Genomic DNA, 16,941 nt, shown 5'->3' with positions numbered 1-16,941 from the left:
CAGTCAGACAAGTACCGTTCTCCTGGACAAGTCTGGGTTTGGCGGTTGCCATCAGATTGCCAGACAGCGAAGCATGATTCATCACTCCAGAGGACATGTCTCCACTGCTCTAGAGTCCAGTGGCAGTGTGCTTTACACCACTGCATCCGCCACTTTGCATTGCACTTGATGATGTAAGGCTGAGATGCAGCTCCTCGGCAATGGAAATCCATTCCATGAAGCTCTCTACACACTGTTCTTGAGCTAATCTGGAGGCCACATGAAGTTCTGCAGAAAGTTGGCGACCTCTGCACGCTGTGCACCTCAGCATGCGCTGTCCCCTGCTCTGTGATTGTACGTGGCTGAGTTGCTGTTGTTCCCAATTGCTTCCAGTTGAGCATGAAATATTTAGTAGCGAGGACATTTCACAAATGGACTTATTGCGCAGGTAGCATCCTATCACGGTTGAATTCACTTTCAGAAATGTTTGTAGAAGTAGTCTGCATGCCTAGGTGCTTGAATTTATAGACCTATGGCCATGGAAGTGATTGGAACACCTGAATTCAATGATTTGGAGGGGTGTCCAAATACTTTTGGTAGTATAATGTATCTGCAAGATGACACACATGATCATTCCAAGAATTACTATATATAACAATGTCATCTATATAAGTCTAATGTGGTTAGAAATTTTGCAGGACCAGGATTTTCAAACAGTTCATCTACCCTAGGCATGGGATAAGGATCAAAAGATGAAATTGCATTCAGTTTCAAATAGTCCATGCAAAACCTGATCTGCCCATCCTTTTTGGGCACAAGTACAATGGGACTACACCACTCATTTGTTGACTGTTCAACAATTCTAAGTTGGATCATGGTTTGCTATTCCTCCTGAAGGGTTTTTTGCAACCGCGCTGTAACCTTGCAGCATGTCTGTCGGATAGGACCTGGGGCCTCATGTATAACGCCGTGCATAAAATTCACACTATAACATGGCGTACGGATAAAAGCGGAAATGTGCTTTATGCACAAAAAATCCAGATGCATAAATCTGTGCGTACGCCAACTTCCACGTTCTTCCGCTACATAAATCCTGGTCAGCGTGAAAAGTAATGCATGTGCACGCACCTGCTGTCCCGCCCCAACTCCTTCCAGAATTACGCCTCTTTGAATATGCAAATCAATATAAATAGCCCTTAAGCTCAGCCTTCTGTGAAAAGACAATGGTAAATGCATGGGGGAAAATAGAAGAATTTCAGCGAATACCAAGTGGAGGCAAGGAAAAACGTACTATTTGTTAGTTTAAACAGTGATATAATCAACAAAAGGAAGTTGATCGAGTGACATAACATGTCGGAGAAACTCGAAAGCTCAAGTTCACAAAGTCGCACAGTGCCTGAAATAAAAAAGACGTCATATATCAAAGTCACCGTGAAAAGGCGGGTCGGGTCGTAGCCCACCGTCTGAGTGTCATATGAAAGCTTATTAGGATACAGAGAAAAAAAAAAGGCACACAGTGGGGGGAAAAAAAAAGCACAAAATGTCAACTTTAATCTCAAAATTTCCACTTTAATCATGTAGTTTATTTTGTCATTAAAGTAGAACATCATAAACTTAATCTTAAAATCGTTTAATATTCAGTTTCTCAAATCCCATCGTAACTAAAGTAGCACATTAAATGCTTTGTTTTGTATTTTGATCTTCTATGTGCTCTATGTGTGTGAATCACTACGTGCTTCTGGACTTTCTCTGCCTCTGACAGAATGTAGAATCCATTACATTTGTAATATTACAGCTCTTTGAATAATTAAAATACTGAGATGTATATGTGATATCATTTTCATGATGATAGAAGTTAAAGCATGTTGTTAAACATGGGAGCACGGTGGCGCAGTGATTGTTCATGTCTCACGCAAGATGCTTGCTGCGTCATGTGCGACCTTTGATGAAATACTTTATTGTAGCAGTACTATATCTTTCAAACGTACTAACCTCCAACTTCTGTCCTTACGTTTCTTCCTCCAAATACCCAATCGCCACACAATCAGCTATGTAATAGACGTTAAGCCATCTGTAAGCTTAGAACGCCGATTCTTCAAAACTTAAGGAACACTGAAATATCTTCGTAGTACATGTTTAATTATTCTATCCATCTATCCTTCCAGTGTCGCGTCAGCACCAGCAAGAATACAGCACGAGGCAGGAACAGTCCCTGAACTTACTAGTGCTGCGGCACCATGTCCTCACGTGTTTAATTATTAACAATATAGATTATTTAAATGATGTTAAAGTTTTATCTGTATAATATAAACATATTTTTCTGCATTTCCTCTTAAAAATGATATCGTCATCATATGTAAATATGCGCTGTATAAAGTGGTGCAGGTTGTTCAATATTATAACTGCATCGCAAGTTTACAGTGAGGTAATTGTACTTATAAGCACAAACAGTTCTACATGGAGCACTTGATGGACTGATTGAGTGCATTTATAGTTCTTGGGATGAACCTGTTTCTGAACCGCGAGGGTCCGTACAGGAAAGGCTTTGAAGCATTTTCCATGGAAGAGCAGTTCAAATAGGCAGCATGGCTGAGGCAGCGTGTGCTTGATGCTGTATACCGATTAATTCTCTGCTGTAGATATGTGATTCCCCACTCAGATACAGTGATATAAATACTCTGAGTGGTGCAGAGAGAGTAATATGGAAAAAGATGATCCGCTGTGGCAACCCCTAACGGGAGCAGCTGAAAGAAGAAAAAGAATGTGCAGTGAGAGTAACAACACTAAAGCAGCTATGCTATTTGGAATACTTTAGCTATTCCCTGGAACATTATATTGTTATAGGTTAATTACAATCAGATGAATTAAACTAATAAACAATATGCAGTTAGTTTCAGTGTATATGATAAAGCCACATCAGGGATGTGGATCTAAAAAAGAAAGGGTAACCACACAGGAACAGTAGCACTGCTTTGACGTTGGGTGCCGCCAGTCTGCAAAACAAGCGGGGGAACTTGCGTACACCAGGGTTGGAGCTAACCGTGGAAATGTGCGTGGCTTTACGCCAAGTTTAGGTTTTATAAATCACAATTTGCATGTGGAAACGTTCGTACGTAACATTTTTGTGCATACATACTGTTTATACATGAGGCCCCTGGAGAGGTAAGTAAAATATTGTGTTCAATCAAGGTAGTCCTACCAGGTATCTTACCAAACAACCTCTGCAGTACAGTGTGCTTTACTTCAGCTTATCGTTCTGGAGGGTGATGATCTAGCTCTGGAAGGCAGCCTTGCGAGGTTTTTCACTGGCAAAAACTGTTCGGGTAGCTCCTCTTCATCATGCTACCTGTGGATGAAAAGCTGAATCACAGTATTAGACTTCTCATTCCATTCTTTTAACACAGGGGTTCGCAAACTCTGTCCTTGGGACCCACTGTGGATGCAGGTTTTTGTTCTAACCAGATTCATAATCAGTGAAAGCACCTGATATAACACTGATCTCATTTAATTAGCTGGTATTTTTTTCTCTTATTCTACATTCAGAAAAGCACAGCAGCATGAATTTTTACATTTATAAGATATTTAGAATATTTGTGCTTTTGCTGTAGATTTAAATGCTTAACTCTTTCATTGATTTCATTATATTTTGCCCTTTCTCTGTGCAGTTTTCCCCATTTGTTGTATCTTATTAATGGCAATTAAAACGAGCGGAGCAGACACCCATGCAAACACTGAATAATAAAAGGCTGCAACTACTTAAGCGTTGGACCTACTAATTAGTAAGTAATGGATTAATTAAATAATTAGAAGACCTGTAAAAGCAGAATTAAAATCAAGATGTAAATATTGTTAAAGAAAAAAAAAAACACATTATTCCCCATACAACTGCTTGGTACATTTTTTTTTTTTTTTATTAAAAAAAACAAACTTAGTTTTCTAATTTCTATATTGTTCCCAACACACAGAACTTGGGAAACAACAGTTCACTTAATGAGCCCAGGAGTCCAATTAAAAAAACAGAAGCTGGTTGGAACAAAAACCTGTACTCACAGTGGGTCCCCCAGGGCCGAGTCTTTGATGACGAGGTCTGTCAGGCATGAAAACCTCATAGCTCACTGGACCCTTTTGTGCTACTGTTTCATAAGGACTCTTAACACTTAGCTAGCAGACTGTTGTTGGAATTAGGTAATAACAAAACTTTTTGTCCAGGTTGGAAGGATTGGCTACGAGAAGTTTGGTCATACCATCATTTTTGCTTTTGTTGGGCAAACTGAGACATCGCTGTAAGCTTGTCTCTCATTTTAATTACGTAGCTTAAGATGTTCATCTGCTCCCTAGAGTTTCTGTTCTCTAATGCCTCCTTTAATACAGCCAATGGCCCACGCACATTACGTCCATAAACCAGCTCAAAGGGTGAGAATCTTGTAGATGTGTGAGTAACTTCTTTTAAGCAAATAGCAGGTAAGGATGCTATTGGTCCCAGTCAGCTCCCGTTTCAGATACAAACTTCCTCAACATTTGTTTCATTGAAGCGCTCCACCAGTCCCTCAGTTTGTGGGTGGCATGGTGTGGTTCTCAATCCCTCTATACCTAATAGCCTGTAAACCTGCTTAATGAACCCTGCAGTTAGGTTAGCCCCCTGATCTGTTATCATTTCCCTGGGAATGCTTACTCGAGAAAACAGTTACAAATGGGCATTCGCTACCTATGTGGATGTAACCTTCTTTAATGGAAATGCTTTGGAATATCTAGTAGCATAGTCACAAACAACCAGAATATACTTGTGCCCATTCCTATTCCGGAGCAGAGGACCTACAATGTCCATGGCCATTCTGCTAAAAGGTTCCTCTATTACAGGCAGTGGTATCAAAGGTGCCTGGTCTCCATTCTTTACAGGACCTACTAACTGACATTCTGGGACAGCTCTTGCAATGATTAGTTACATCCTTGGACCAACCTGGCCATAAAAATGTTTAGCAACTTGGTCTGCTGTTTTTGTTTGACCCAAGTGACTGGCCCAGGGGATATCATGTTCTAGCTGGAAGACCCTATCCCTATACATCAAAGGTAGCACTTACTGTTTGCCTTGGTCATCCTGGTGATGCAATATTTCCTGGACTAATGCAAAAACTTACCCAGTTTCAGATTTATGATTCTTTTTCTGCTCTATCAAAGCAGGATTGCAGACTGGGATCACCACACTGCAAAGTCCCTATATCCCCTCAATTGAAAGATGGGCTATTTTTGAGCTTCAGAGACAGTAGCAATGCTGTGTTCCATATTCGGGGTCCCCAACACTCTTGCCTGTTTTCTTTACCTACGGGTCTTACGGCCAGTACACTCAACCCTCCGAGGCAAATGGCAGTGTGTCCCAGGCCTGCTGCTCACTTTTAACTGCAGCAGCTGCTTGATCTCCGATTACAATCCAGATTTCCTTCACCAGGCTGTGTTGTAACTTTCCATCCAAATCCAGCACGTCCATCCCAATAGGAAAGGATAAGGCATTTCTTCAACAACCCCAACGGGCGTTGCATACATCTGATCTCCTAGCTTGATACCCAACTTCACCAGAGGGTAAGAGACTTCATTGCCATGGACACACCTCAGAACCACGCTCCTAGCTGTCAGCAATATCTTTTCATCAACCACATCCCTTCTCACAAGGGTTTGGGTAGTCCCAGTATCTAGAATTTCTTTCTGGAACGACTGGACATTTTGAAATTTACTACCTTTCCTGAGTCAATATAGTTGTCTTCCTTGGCAAGGGGCATGTATGCCCCTTCTGGCCACACCCATAACAAATTATGCATGCTAAGCCACTTCCCCTCCTGACAGTAGAGGAAAGAGAACCACAACCTGCCCCAACCTTTGGTGTACCTGTAAGGTCAAGAGGAGGTGATGGTGATGGCTTCAGATCTTTTGGTCTCCATCGCCGCGAGCAGTCACGAAGACCGGCTGCCCATCCTGTGGCCTGGTGTGATGACTGTGGACTGTGTTTGAGAATCCAAGTCTTCATCTCCGGTTCCAGGACCTGTTAAAAATTGTTCTAACACAGTAAAGTCTATTATTTGTTCCTTGCTGTTCAGTTGGGGGTTTAACCATCGGTTGCATAGATTTTTTTTTTTTTTTTTTTTTATTAAAAACGATTTTGTAGCTCTAATAAAGTTTCACTCCCTTTCCACTGAGCAGTTCGAAATGCTAATCTATAACTCTTAAGACTTATTTCAAACTTGCTCAATTATAGCCGGTTTGAGCAAGTCATAGTTCAACGACTTGGCCGGGTCTATAGCGACAAAAGCTGCCGTGGCTTTACCCGAAAGTAAAGGTACCAGTCAAATTGCCCACTCATTCTTGGGCCAGGAAAAGACTACAGTAATCCCTCGCTATAATCGCGCTTCGCCTTTTGCGGCTTCACTCTATCGCGGATTTTATATGTAAGCATATTTAAATATATATCGCGGATTTTTTGCTGGTTCGGCGGATTTCTGCGGACAATGGGTCTTTTAATTTCTGGTACATGCTTCCTCAGTTGGTTTGCCCAGTTGAATTTCATACAAGGGACGCTATTGGCAGCTGGCTGAGAAGCTACCCCAACTTACTTTTCTCTCTCTCTCTCTTGCGCTGACATTCTCTGATCCTGAAGTAGGGGGATTGAGCAGGGGGGCTGTTCGCACACCTAGACGATACGGACGCTCGTCTAAAACTGCTGAAAGATTATCTTCACATTGCTCCCTTCTGTGCAGCTGCTTCGTGAAGCGACATGCTGCATGGTGCTTCGCGTACTTAAAAGCTCGAAGGGCACGTATTGATTTTTGATTGTTTTGTTTTTCTCTGTCTCTCTCTCTCTCTCTCTCTCTCTTTCTCTGCTCCTGACAGAGGGGGTGTGAGCTGCCCGCCTTCAACAGCTTTGTGCCGCGGTGCTTCGCATACTTAAAAGCCAAACAGCCCTATTGATTTGTTTGCTTTTCTCTCTCTTTCTGACATTCTCTGCTCCTGACGCGCACTCCTTTGAAAAGGAAGATATGTTTGCATTCTTTTAATTGTGAGGCGGAACTGTCATCTCTGTCTTGTCACGGAGCACGTTTAAACTTTTGAAAAAGAGACAAATGTTTGTTTGCAGTGTTTGAATAAAGTTCCTGTCTCTCTACAACTTCCTGTGTTTCTGTGCAAATCTGTGACCCAATCATGACAATATAAAAATAACCATGTAAACATATGGTTCTACTTCGCGGATTTTCACCTTTCGCGGGGGGTTCTGGAACGCAACCCCCGCGATGGAGGAGGGATTACTGTAGTGCCATTCTTTCAAATGTTGCCAGGAACCATTCTATGTCCTCCTCTTCACTCTAAGTGTGAAGCTTCTGGCTATCTACCCACCTTAACCCACCTTCAGCAGTCCCAGTTGGATTGGCCTCCAATCTCCCTGTAACAGACAGCTGAAAGACAACCTGCACCTTGTACTGCTGTGTGTGCCTCCTCACGTCCACGTTGTATCTCTGCCTGTAGTAAACTGATGCTGCCCAGCTTTCCTTTTTGTTCCTGTTGCTTCTCCTTGTGCTCCTGCACTGACAGGAATTGTTGAAACATCCTCTCCAATGCCTTCATCTCGGATGTAGTAGATCCAGCTGTATCAGGGGATAGTAATTGAGCTCCTGCACCTTCATCTGATCAGGAGACTGTTGTCACTGCCTTTTTAGGTGCCATCTCTGCCAGGTACCCGAGTCGATCCCACCGCTGCTACCAAAATGTCACACACTGCCTACAGGAGTAGGTAGCCTGCAAGTAGTTCAGGATTGACCAGGACCGGGAGTTGACACCGGCAGAATCAAAACAAAATATTACAGCAGAAAGGATGTTTATCACAACAGTCTCTTGGAAAGAAAAATTCCGGTGCAGGAATATATACAGTGCACTCACACACACAAATTAGAAAGAGAAAAAAAAAAAACAAAATACCCAAAAATGGCTTCCCCAAAGGCAATTTCCCCTGTCTGGGGAAAAAAAAATGCCTGAACACTAGTTTTAAAAAAAAAAAAAAAAAAAAAAAAAGTTCTGAAATAGTCTTAAATAATTCAGCTCCTCAAACCTAGAGAAGTATCAAGAGACTGAACTGACAAAAAGGAGTCTGAAACAGCCACACGCTGAGTCACTCTCTCACTATTGATAGCTCATCAACACCTTTCTATCCCCAAGTCAATTAACTCTTTTAGGGCGGATGTCGACTTTTGTCGACAGGAGGGGTTGAAGGCGAATGTCGACATAAGTCGACATCCTGGGATAAAGGGCGACAATCAGCTGTTAATGGCGACAAATCTCACTGTCACGTCACAGGCATTCCCTCTGTGCTTGGAGGAATGCTAGACTCGTTGACTCGGCAAATAAACATTACGTGTGCGTGAGTTGCGAAATGTAAACAAAGGCAAGATGGCACCGACATGTGAAAAGGCAGCGAAGCAAGTGCAGAAAGAAAACACTTGGCAGACGTTGTTTTGCGCATTACCGTGGAGTCGGACTCTTGATTTTTCAGAATCGGACTTTAGTGGCAGTGATCAGGAGATCGAGCAAGAGAGTTAGAAGCAGGTATCAGCTGATCAGACACTAGCCGATGCGCGCAAGCGGATCTGCTGCCAGTTGAGTGCCTTCACGCAGCTGATGCATCTACGGCAAGGTTCGCATGGGATAAATACACATACATTGAACCGTTGAGAGCCGATCTGGCTACCGGAGTTTACAAGACGGCATGGCTTGCTTTTGGACACGACAGATCACCAGCTGCTGTACTTCAGCTGCTCTCTCCTGATGCTGCTTTTCAGCTACTGTCAGACGAGACAAACAGGTAGGCAGAGATTTTTTTTGAATCGCGGGGCTGCGTTTGCATCGCATTCTCGTTTTTCAAAGTGGAAACCCACAACGAAAGACGAGATGAAGCGCGCTGTGGCATTACAAACAGAGATGGGACAGAACTGGTGATATAACTTCAGGGAGCATTGGTCCAAACGTGTTTTGTCCCCTGGTGGCTTAGGTACGTGCTGCTGCAAAGTTTTATTCACTTCTGTAATAAACAGAAGCAAATCCCATGGGGTGAGCCAGGCTATAATGCCATACATAAAGTTCATAAAGTTTCAGAAGATGAAAAGAGGTGACAATACGGTTTTTCATGCAGGCAGAAAACTTGGTGGCAGTGGCATGGCACGATGGCAAATGGGTGACTTGTCTCTCTACAGTACACACTAACAATATATGTTAGAAAATGCAGCAACAGACAATTGAAAAATAGGCATCAAAAACAACACATATTGTAAGGAGTGAAATGTGGCAATGACTGAAATTGGCTGCTTTGAGCGAGATCAGACTTTGCTGTGTAAAATGTATGTGATATGTATGTAAAATCATAGAGTATGCAGGCTCATACAACATGCAAGACAGTAACATTTGTCAAAAGGAAATATTTTTTGTTGATTTGATATGTTAAACAATTGCTTTTGTGTTCTTTTTTAAAAAATGTTAGTTTTTGGAAAAATATTCAGCCCTGGGAGAAAAGAAACAAAAAAAAAATTAGCCCTAAAAGAGTTAACCAACGCCTAGCGGATGATGTCTCAGACCTTATAAAGCCGATGCCATTTCTCTCACGGACTACACTGCTGCTCGACGAAACTAACTGTATTCCCTTAAAGGGGTAATTTAACCTAATTGACTCACAACCAAACTAAACCTAACCCCGCCCAATAGAAATAATAACACCAAAACTAATATGTCAGTTTTGAACAGTTGTGCTAACATAATAAAAACTCAAATAAACTTTAAACCAACATAAACTCAGTGCTTTTAAAAGACCTTCCCCCACCTGGCTGTGTCTTTCCAGCTTCATGAGCACGGTGTGTGCGCCCAACCTGAGCGTCACGTTTAAAATGGCAATTGGACTGGCTCACGTGTCTCTATTTGAAAGGAGACGGCCAGAGAACAAGGAGCTGCGGTAACCCCCTCCGTTCGTGTGGCCGACGACTGACAGTAAGTACTCTTATTTAAATGCCTTCATTCTCATCTTTTCCCTATTTACAATGTCTGTGCTGTTTAAATACATCGTTGAGCTGCGATACGCTCAGAGTCGTGTCGGTTTCAACTGCATGTTTATATGGGGACTCGTCTCCGTGTCACTTTTTTTATTATTAATATACACGTGACATTATTAAATGTTCTTTTTTGACAGGGACAACGATTTCAGTTTGCATAATCCCCTGACATGTATCTGACTACAACAGATGATTAGTAGAGTTGTTCCCAGAATGCCAAAACAGACAGGTCCTGTAAAAATGGTACCGTGTGTCTGTTTATGCGTGCGGCTGCAACCTTAGCAATTGTTTTGTCTTGTTGAAAAAATGTTCAGCAATTTTATGTGTTGAATCCACGTCTGTTGAGTGCTTCTATGAACAAGCAGCCCACGTTTAATCTGTGGAGCGGTGACATATCCCTTCTTAGATAATTGAATGGTAAGAAACTGGGTGATTTATTTCTTAAATAATTCATAGTCTAGTTAAAATGTATTTTGACTTGTCAAACTGTAGATTTTTAAAAATGTATCCTGTCCAAGATTTTGCAAGTTTGCTTGTTTATTGACTGTAGTCATCACCCATGTAGATTACAGTATAGAGGGGAAAGAAAGCTTTCAACAATATTTACTTGATCTGCTTGATGTAGTCTGGTTACATACTACAGTCTTCATCTTCTTTATAGTGAATAATATACCAGGATTTACATGTAATTATTATATTATCACTAATTCAGTATACAACATATAATTGAATAAGATAGTGGGTAATTTTGGAGGACTGAACAGTTTATTATTCAGTTTTTCTCTTTGTAAATTATGATTACACAGAAAATGCCCTCCGCATTTTTGAACATTTCTGTCAGATACAATATAATTAAAATACAACATGATTATGAGTACAGCTTTGCAAAAATCTAAATATCAACCTCTCATATTCAGTCATCAGAATTTTTAGGCTTATGTTTGCTTGAATTTTGCTTCAGTTCTTTTGTTAGCAGAGTATAAAAGAAAAAGGTATGAATTGAAACAAGAATAGTGGCATAGAGAACAAAAAAAGTGCTTGTTTATCAAACTTGATTTTCTTGTTTGCTTAAGTTTTGTAAAGACAACCATATTTATAGCAACTCATTTCTGATTCTCTCAATTAAAAATTCACATCTCTCGTTGGTCACATTTATTTTAAATGTTCAATTTTTGTAAAATCTTAAACTTTCCCAGTTTTGACACGTCTGGCCTCTTTGCTGCATGTATACACATTATTGTATTACCCAAGGGCCTTTTATAAGTCTTGTAAAAAATTCCACAGATATCCATAGAAACAAATGAGTATCACACTAATTAAATATACATTGATGAGAGCAGTAATTGTTGAATGCTAACTTTCTACCAAATATCTTGATTTTGATTATTCTACAAATCATCATTTGGAAGGCTTATTTTTGACTTTAAACAGTTTACTACTTGAACAAACCATAGGTTTACTACTTGAACAAACCATAGTTATCTATCTGCCCCTTTTCTTAACTCGCTCCTTCCGTTACAAGGTCACAGTGAACTAATGCTCATCCTGATTGCACTGGGCACCATGCAGGAACTAACTGTAAATAGGACACTAGTTTACAGCAGTTTGCACACACATTTACTCTGCACTAATTTAGCTGTATTATCTTATCTAATATGCATATCTTTGGGATATGAAAGAAAGTCAACAAAAAAAAACAGACTTGAGAAGAATGTGGAACAGTGCTTATATATGCCACCTCTATCCATTCATCCCTACCTCAATACAGCTCTGATACAGCTATCTGCGACCTTGCAATAGATTAAGCGGGCAACACAATAGATAAAATAAAACTACAGCTTTCTGGAATAATTTAGTTCAATATGTAGATACACAAAGTAAACAGGACCTTAAGATCCCGGCTTGGTTATTGGCTTTCTTGCAATTTGTTAAAAAGTTTGCCATTGTAGGTTACTTTTCACCAGCATTGGGATTAATGAAAGTTGGTGTATAATCAGATAGAGGTATTAGCAAAAAAAAAAAGAATTTATTATTATTTTTGTTACATTTTCCACTGATTTTTAAAAGATTTGGTCATAAAGGTGGTATGTTACAGAATGGGGACATCCTACTGTCTTCTGAATGTGTGACTGGTTCTGGGGAAACCCGGGATATAACATATTCCCTTATATTTGGCAGTCCAGATAACACACAACAGCTCAGTGCACTGCGATCTATAGTCATATTTGGCACTTCTTTCCATTCATTTGTCTCTTTGTTGTAACATTCCACCTTCGAAGATGTAGTGTGCCCATCATATCCACCCACTGCATATAGGAGATCCTCCATCGTCTCAATTCCAAAGTTACTGCGTGGAGTAATCATGGAAGCAATTGAGCGCCATATTCCAGTCTGTGGGTTGAAGGCTTCTGCAGTTTCCAGGCGGTTCTCCCCATCAAAACCACCTACCTAGTACGAAGTGTAAAAAATCATTATGATCACCGAGTGCTTACTAAGAATATTGCTACATTCACATGCTGTGGGAGTTTTTGGAGTTCCAGCTTGACGTCTCAACCTTCCAACAATTATTGTGTTGACAGTAATGTGTGGTTATTGTTGGTTTATTTCTTGGTCACACAAAAAAAAAAAAATAAAGCTCTCTTTAGCTTACGTTAAGTTCAAATTAAACATGTTTAAAGTGTTTCATGTTACTCCTCATACAATTTAGCCACAACAATGACATTTAATTTGTTTGTTAATTTCTTGATTGAACTAAAAGATCAGTATTATGTTACATCTTAGAGAATTCAAGTGGCATTGTTTTCTCCAAATTTAAGGGCATTCACGTTAAATTTCAGACTGGGGGACTATACTTTCCATCTGGCTGATAGCATGTGAATGTAGCATATTACAAAATAAAGATGGGCTGTTGAATTTGAAAACCGTTTTGTCAGTGTTATTGTTAGTGTTCACTCTGAAATACAGTAATCCCTCGCTATATCGCGCTTCGCCCTTCGCGGCTTCACTCCATCGCGGATTTTATATGTAAGCATATTTAAATATATATCGCGGATTTTTCGCTGCTTCGCGGGTTTTTGAGGACAATGGGTCTTTTAATTTCTGGTACATGCTTCCTCAGTTGGTTTGCCCAGTTGATTTCATACAAGGGATGCTATTGGCAGATGGCTGAGAAGCTACCCAGCTTACTTTTCTCTGTCTCTTGCGCTGACTATCTGTGATCCTGACGTAGGGGGTGTGAGCAGGGGGGCTGTTTGCACACCTAGACGATACGGACGCTCGTCTAAAAATGCTGAAAGATTATCTTCACTTTGCTACCTTCTGTGTGCAGCTTTTAAGTATGCTGCACGGTGCTTCGCATACTTAAAAGCTCAAAGGGCACGTATTGATTTTTTAATCTGTCTCTCTCTATCTCTCTCTAACTCTCTCTCTCTCTCTCTCTCTCTCTCTCTCTCTGCTCCTGACGGAGGGGGTGTGAGCTGCCGCCTTCAACAGCTTTGTGCCGCGGTGCTTCGCATACTTACAAGCCAAACAGCCATATTGATTTATTTGCTCCTTTGAAGAGGAAGATATGTTTGCATTCTTTTAATTGTGAGACTGAACTGTCATCTCTGTCTTGTTATGGAGCACAGTTTAAACTTTTGAAAAAGAGACAAATGTTTGTTTGCAGTGTTTGAATAACGTTCCTGTCTCTCTACAACCGCCTGTGTTTCTGCACAAATCTGTGACCCAAGCATGACAATATAAAAATAACCATATAAACATATGGTTTCTACTTCGCGGATTTTCTTATTTCGCGGGTGGCTCTGGAACGCAACCCCCGCGATGGAGGAGGGATTACTGTAATGCATGCATTGGATACAGCTGTTTTAACATAGCCTTACTCTTATTTCTGTTATTCTGTTTCCTTCTTTATCAATAAGATTGAAAAAGAATATGCAGGTTTTCAGAAAAAGGTCACAAAATTTAAGCCTCTCAACTTAAGAAGCTGCCGTTCAATTTCCAGCCTTGTGCTGCTGTATGGCCATATTTTTCTTCCTCTTCTGTCCACAACTATTGTAAGAGATTGGCTTGGTTTTGCTTTAAATGTTCTGTAGTAAGCAAAATGAGCTAAGTATGTTTATCAAACGATTGGAGCAATAGTTAGAAGGCAGGAGCTTGTGTCAGAAATCTCAGGAGGTCAAAAAATCAAGAACATACAACGTGATAAATTTGAGAAGCGCAGAAGATAATCAGAAGAAAAATTTAAAGAACAGAAAACTGAGTACGAGGAAAGAGCAATCAAGAATTCATAACTCTCAATAAATCAAAGACAAAAGCGGCAGTCTCAAATTGGACTTGGACAAAACTAACACCTTGCTTAAATACACATCAGTTAAAGTAAGGCAGGTATGTTTTCTGTTTTGGTGCTATGTGTTAGTGTGTTGAGAACCTCAGTCAGATAATTCCTTATGGCAAGTACTCCTGGCCCTGGTTTAATTCTAGGAGATAAAATGTGAGGTGCAGTAAAATACATGATTACTCACTGCATATATTTCATCTTTATATGCAACCACTCCAACGCCACTTCTCTGGATCATCATTGGAGGAATCATGGTCCACTGGTTCATGCTCGGGTCATAGACCTCTGCTGTGAAAAGATAATCCTCCCCACTGAAACCACCACAAATATAAATCTGTAGGAGGGTGAAAGAAAATATGTTTTCAAATTAACAAGCACATGGTAATCATGTGGATTACATGCATCCATTGTGCCAGAATGTTTACTGCTTCTTTTACATAGACATTTGCTTGCTTTGTTTTCTCCCATTAAGCCTGCATCCAGCATCTCGGAAGAGTACCTTACCTTTCCATGAAGTGTGGTAGCACTGGCATCACTTCTCCGCTCATTCATCGAGGAGAGCAGGGTCCACTGATTTGTTTCTGAGTTGTATTTTTCAGCTGTGCTGAGGCGATTTAGACCATCAAAACCACCCATTGCATAAATAAAATTATTTAGAACAACCACACTAATGTAGCAACGGCGAGAATGAGTAGGAGCCACCTCTTGCCAAACCTTCCGTACAGGGTCAAATCTGCACACTCTGTTGTAGTATTTTACTCTATCACAGCCTCCAATTAAATAAATGTACCCCAACACGAATGCAGTTCCATGATAGGCTCTGGGTGTTTCTTCTGAGCACATTACATCTGTCCAGGACTTTGCACGTGTGTCATACACTTCAATAGCATTGGTGGGATGACTGTCTCTCCAGCCACCAATGGACAGAAGGATACTGTAAGGCAGACGGGTTGAAGTTTTGGGAGAGCTGTGGTGTGGAGTGGCTGAATCGTTGATACCAAGATCGTATATCATCTGTAGCAAGCATCTGTAAGCACACAATTTATACTGAGGATCATCTTTCATGTACTCCGATTTCTTCACATTGCTCACAAAAAGACTTGAGGCCTTCAAAGTTATGCGCACCTGAAAAGGAAAACAAAGTTAGTTTTTTATATTTCATAAATGTTTCAGTTTGCAATGAATATTGTTCTTTGATCAAGACTAAAATAAGGAATAAAACACGGCACATAAGGATATTATACATTAATGCAAATTTCAGCAGCTTTTCTCCATAACCTTTGTTCTCAGACTGAAGGCACCCAGTAGCATCGGATATTTTTTGGGGTTGGTAACAAGCTGAACATTCACCCCCTATGCACTGAGTTTGCATAGCTTTTGACTGGTGGGGGGGGGTAACACCTTATACAGACAATAGAGCTGTTCCTGTTAGTGTTCCGTGTGACTGTGCTGTTCCTGTCAGTGCCACCTGTAGCTGTGCTGTTCCAGTTAGTGGAGCATGTCTATTTATACACTGCTTGCCATGAGGCACATGGCTGCATCAGTGCCTGCTCTGAGAAGGAACTGAAGTTTTGCTGTGCTGTTTCTGTCAGCAGAGTGTATCGGTGTCGCAGGTTGCTGAGAGAAGGATGTCTTCTGTTTGCCATGAGGCACGTGGCCACATCACTGCCTAGTTTGAGAAGGACACTCATCCACAATTCTTGGCCAAGGTGGCCCACACATCCAATTCATGGGTTGTGTTACACGTATCGTGACATAGGCTGTCAAATGAGACCAAGATCAAGGCCTAAAGCCCAGGGATTTTGAAATTTGTGTATAACCATTAGCATTTTATGTACTGTATTTATAATGAACACATAAAAATTAAACAAATCAAATACAGTCAAGCATAATGTATTACATGTTATCCAAGATAGCTGTGATGGCAAAAGTACCGAGGCTTACATAATTTTGCCACACATCAACAAGGACAATGGAAATCATTAAGGAACATTTTAAGCTTCCAGTTGCAAATGTAACGAGATGGAATAACCAGATTACAATGATAAGATTATATCTTGAAATACCTTCACATGTATTGTCAGAACTGCAAACCCCTGTTCAGTTCACAGTAAACAAGATCAAGCTTATCAAAGACCTCTGTGTAACACTAGAGCCTGATATGTTTCAGCCTGGGTTCCTCCCTTAGTTATGGTTTCATTTTCTGTTTTGTGTGTTTTTTTGTCTATTGTTGATTCTTTTGTCTATGTTAATATTGTTACTTTTGTTATTTATTTACATTATTCTCTAATTTTTTGTAGTTTTGTGTATAATGTTATTTCTCTGTACCCATGCCTGTGTTACCATCTTCCATTTCGGTGGTTCGCCAAGAGGCTGGGCCATCTGTTCACATCTATCAAGGGACTGTCCTCATCCCTATGAAGACTGTAGAAACAAGTAGTCCCTCAAGGTTCATCGAATGTGTAAAATAACTTTTTATTTATGAAGATTCTTTGTTTACCCCTTTTTGCTTTAAAGTGAAGGTTTGCACATCCTTTCACTTGTAGGGTGATT

The 16,941-nt window shown here is 40.6% G+C and overlaps 1 protein-coding gene across 1 annotated transcript in view; it reads right to left on the bottom strand.

Moving 5' to 3' along the window:
• Positions 1–12,122: 12,122 nt before the first annotated feature.
• Positions 12,123–16,941, bottom strand: part of LOC114652816 (kelch-like protein 10) — a 54,975-nt gene continuing 50,156 nt past the window's right edge. The window contains exons 2-4 of the mRNA XM_051928555.1: positions 14,893–15,513; positions 14,573–14,722; positions 12,123–12,497 (exon numbers count right to left, since the gene is read on the bottom strand). Coding sequence (XP_051784515.1) covers positions 12,123–12,497; positions 14,573–14,722; positions 14,893–15,513 — 1,146 coding nt within the window. The remainder of the gene's footprint in view (positions 12,498–14,572; positions 14,723–14,892; positions 15,514–16,941) is intronic.

The sequence above is a fragment of the Erpetoichthys calabaricus genome, chromosome 5 (assembly GCF_900747795.2).
Source record: "Erpetoichthys calabaricus chromosome 5, fErpCal1.3, whole genome shotgun sequence".
Taxonomy (NCBI): Eukaryota; Metazoa; Chordata; class Cladistia; order Polypteriformes; family Polypteridae; genus Erpetoichthys; species Erpetoichthys calabaricus.
The sequence above is the reverse complement of the archived record's forward strand: the minus strand, read 5'-3'. Positions and strand labels throughout refer to the sequence as shown.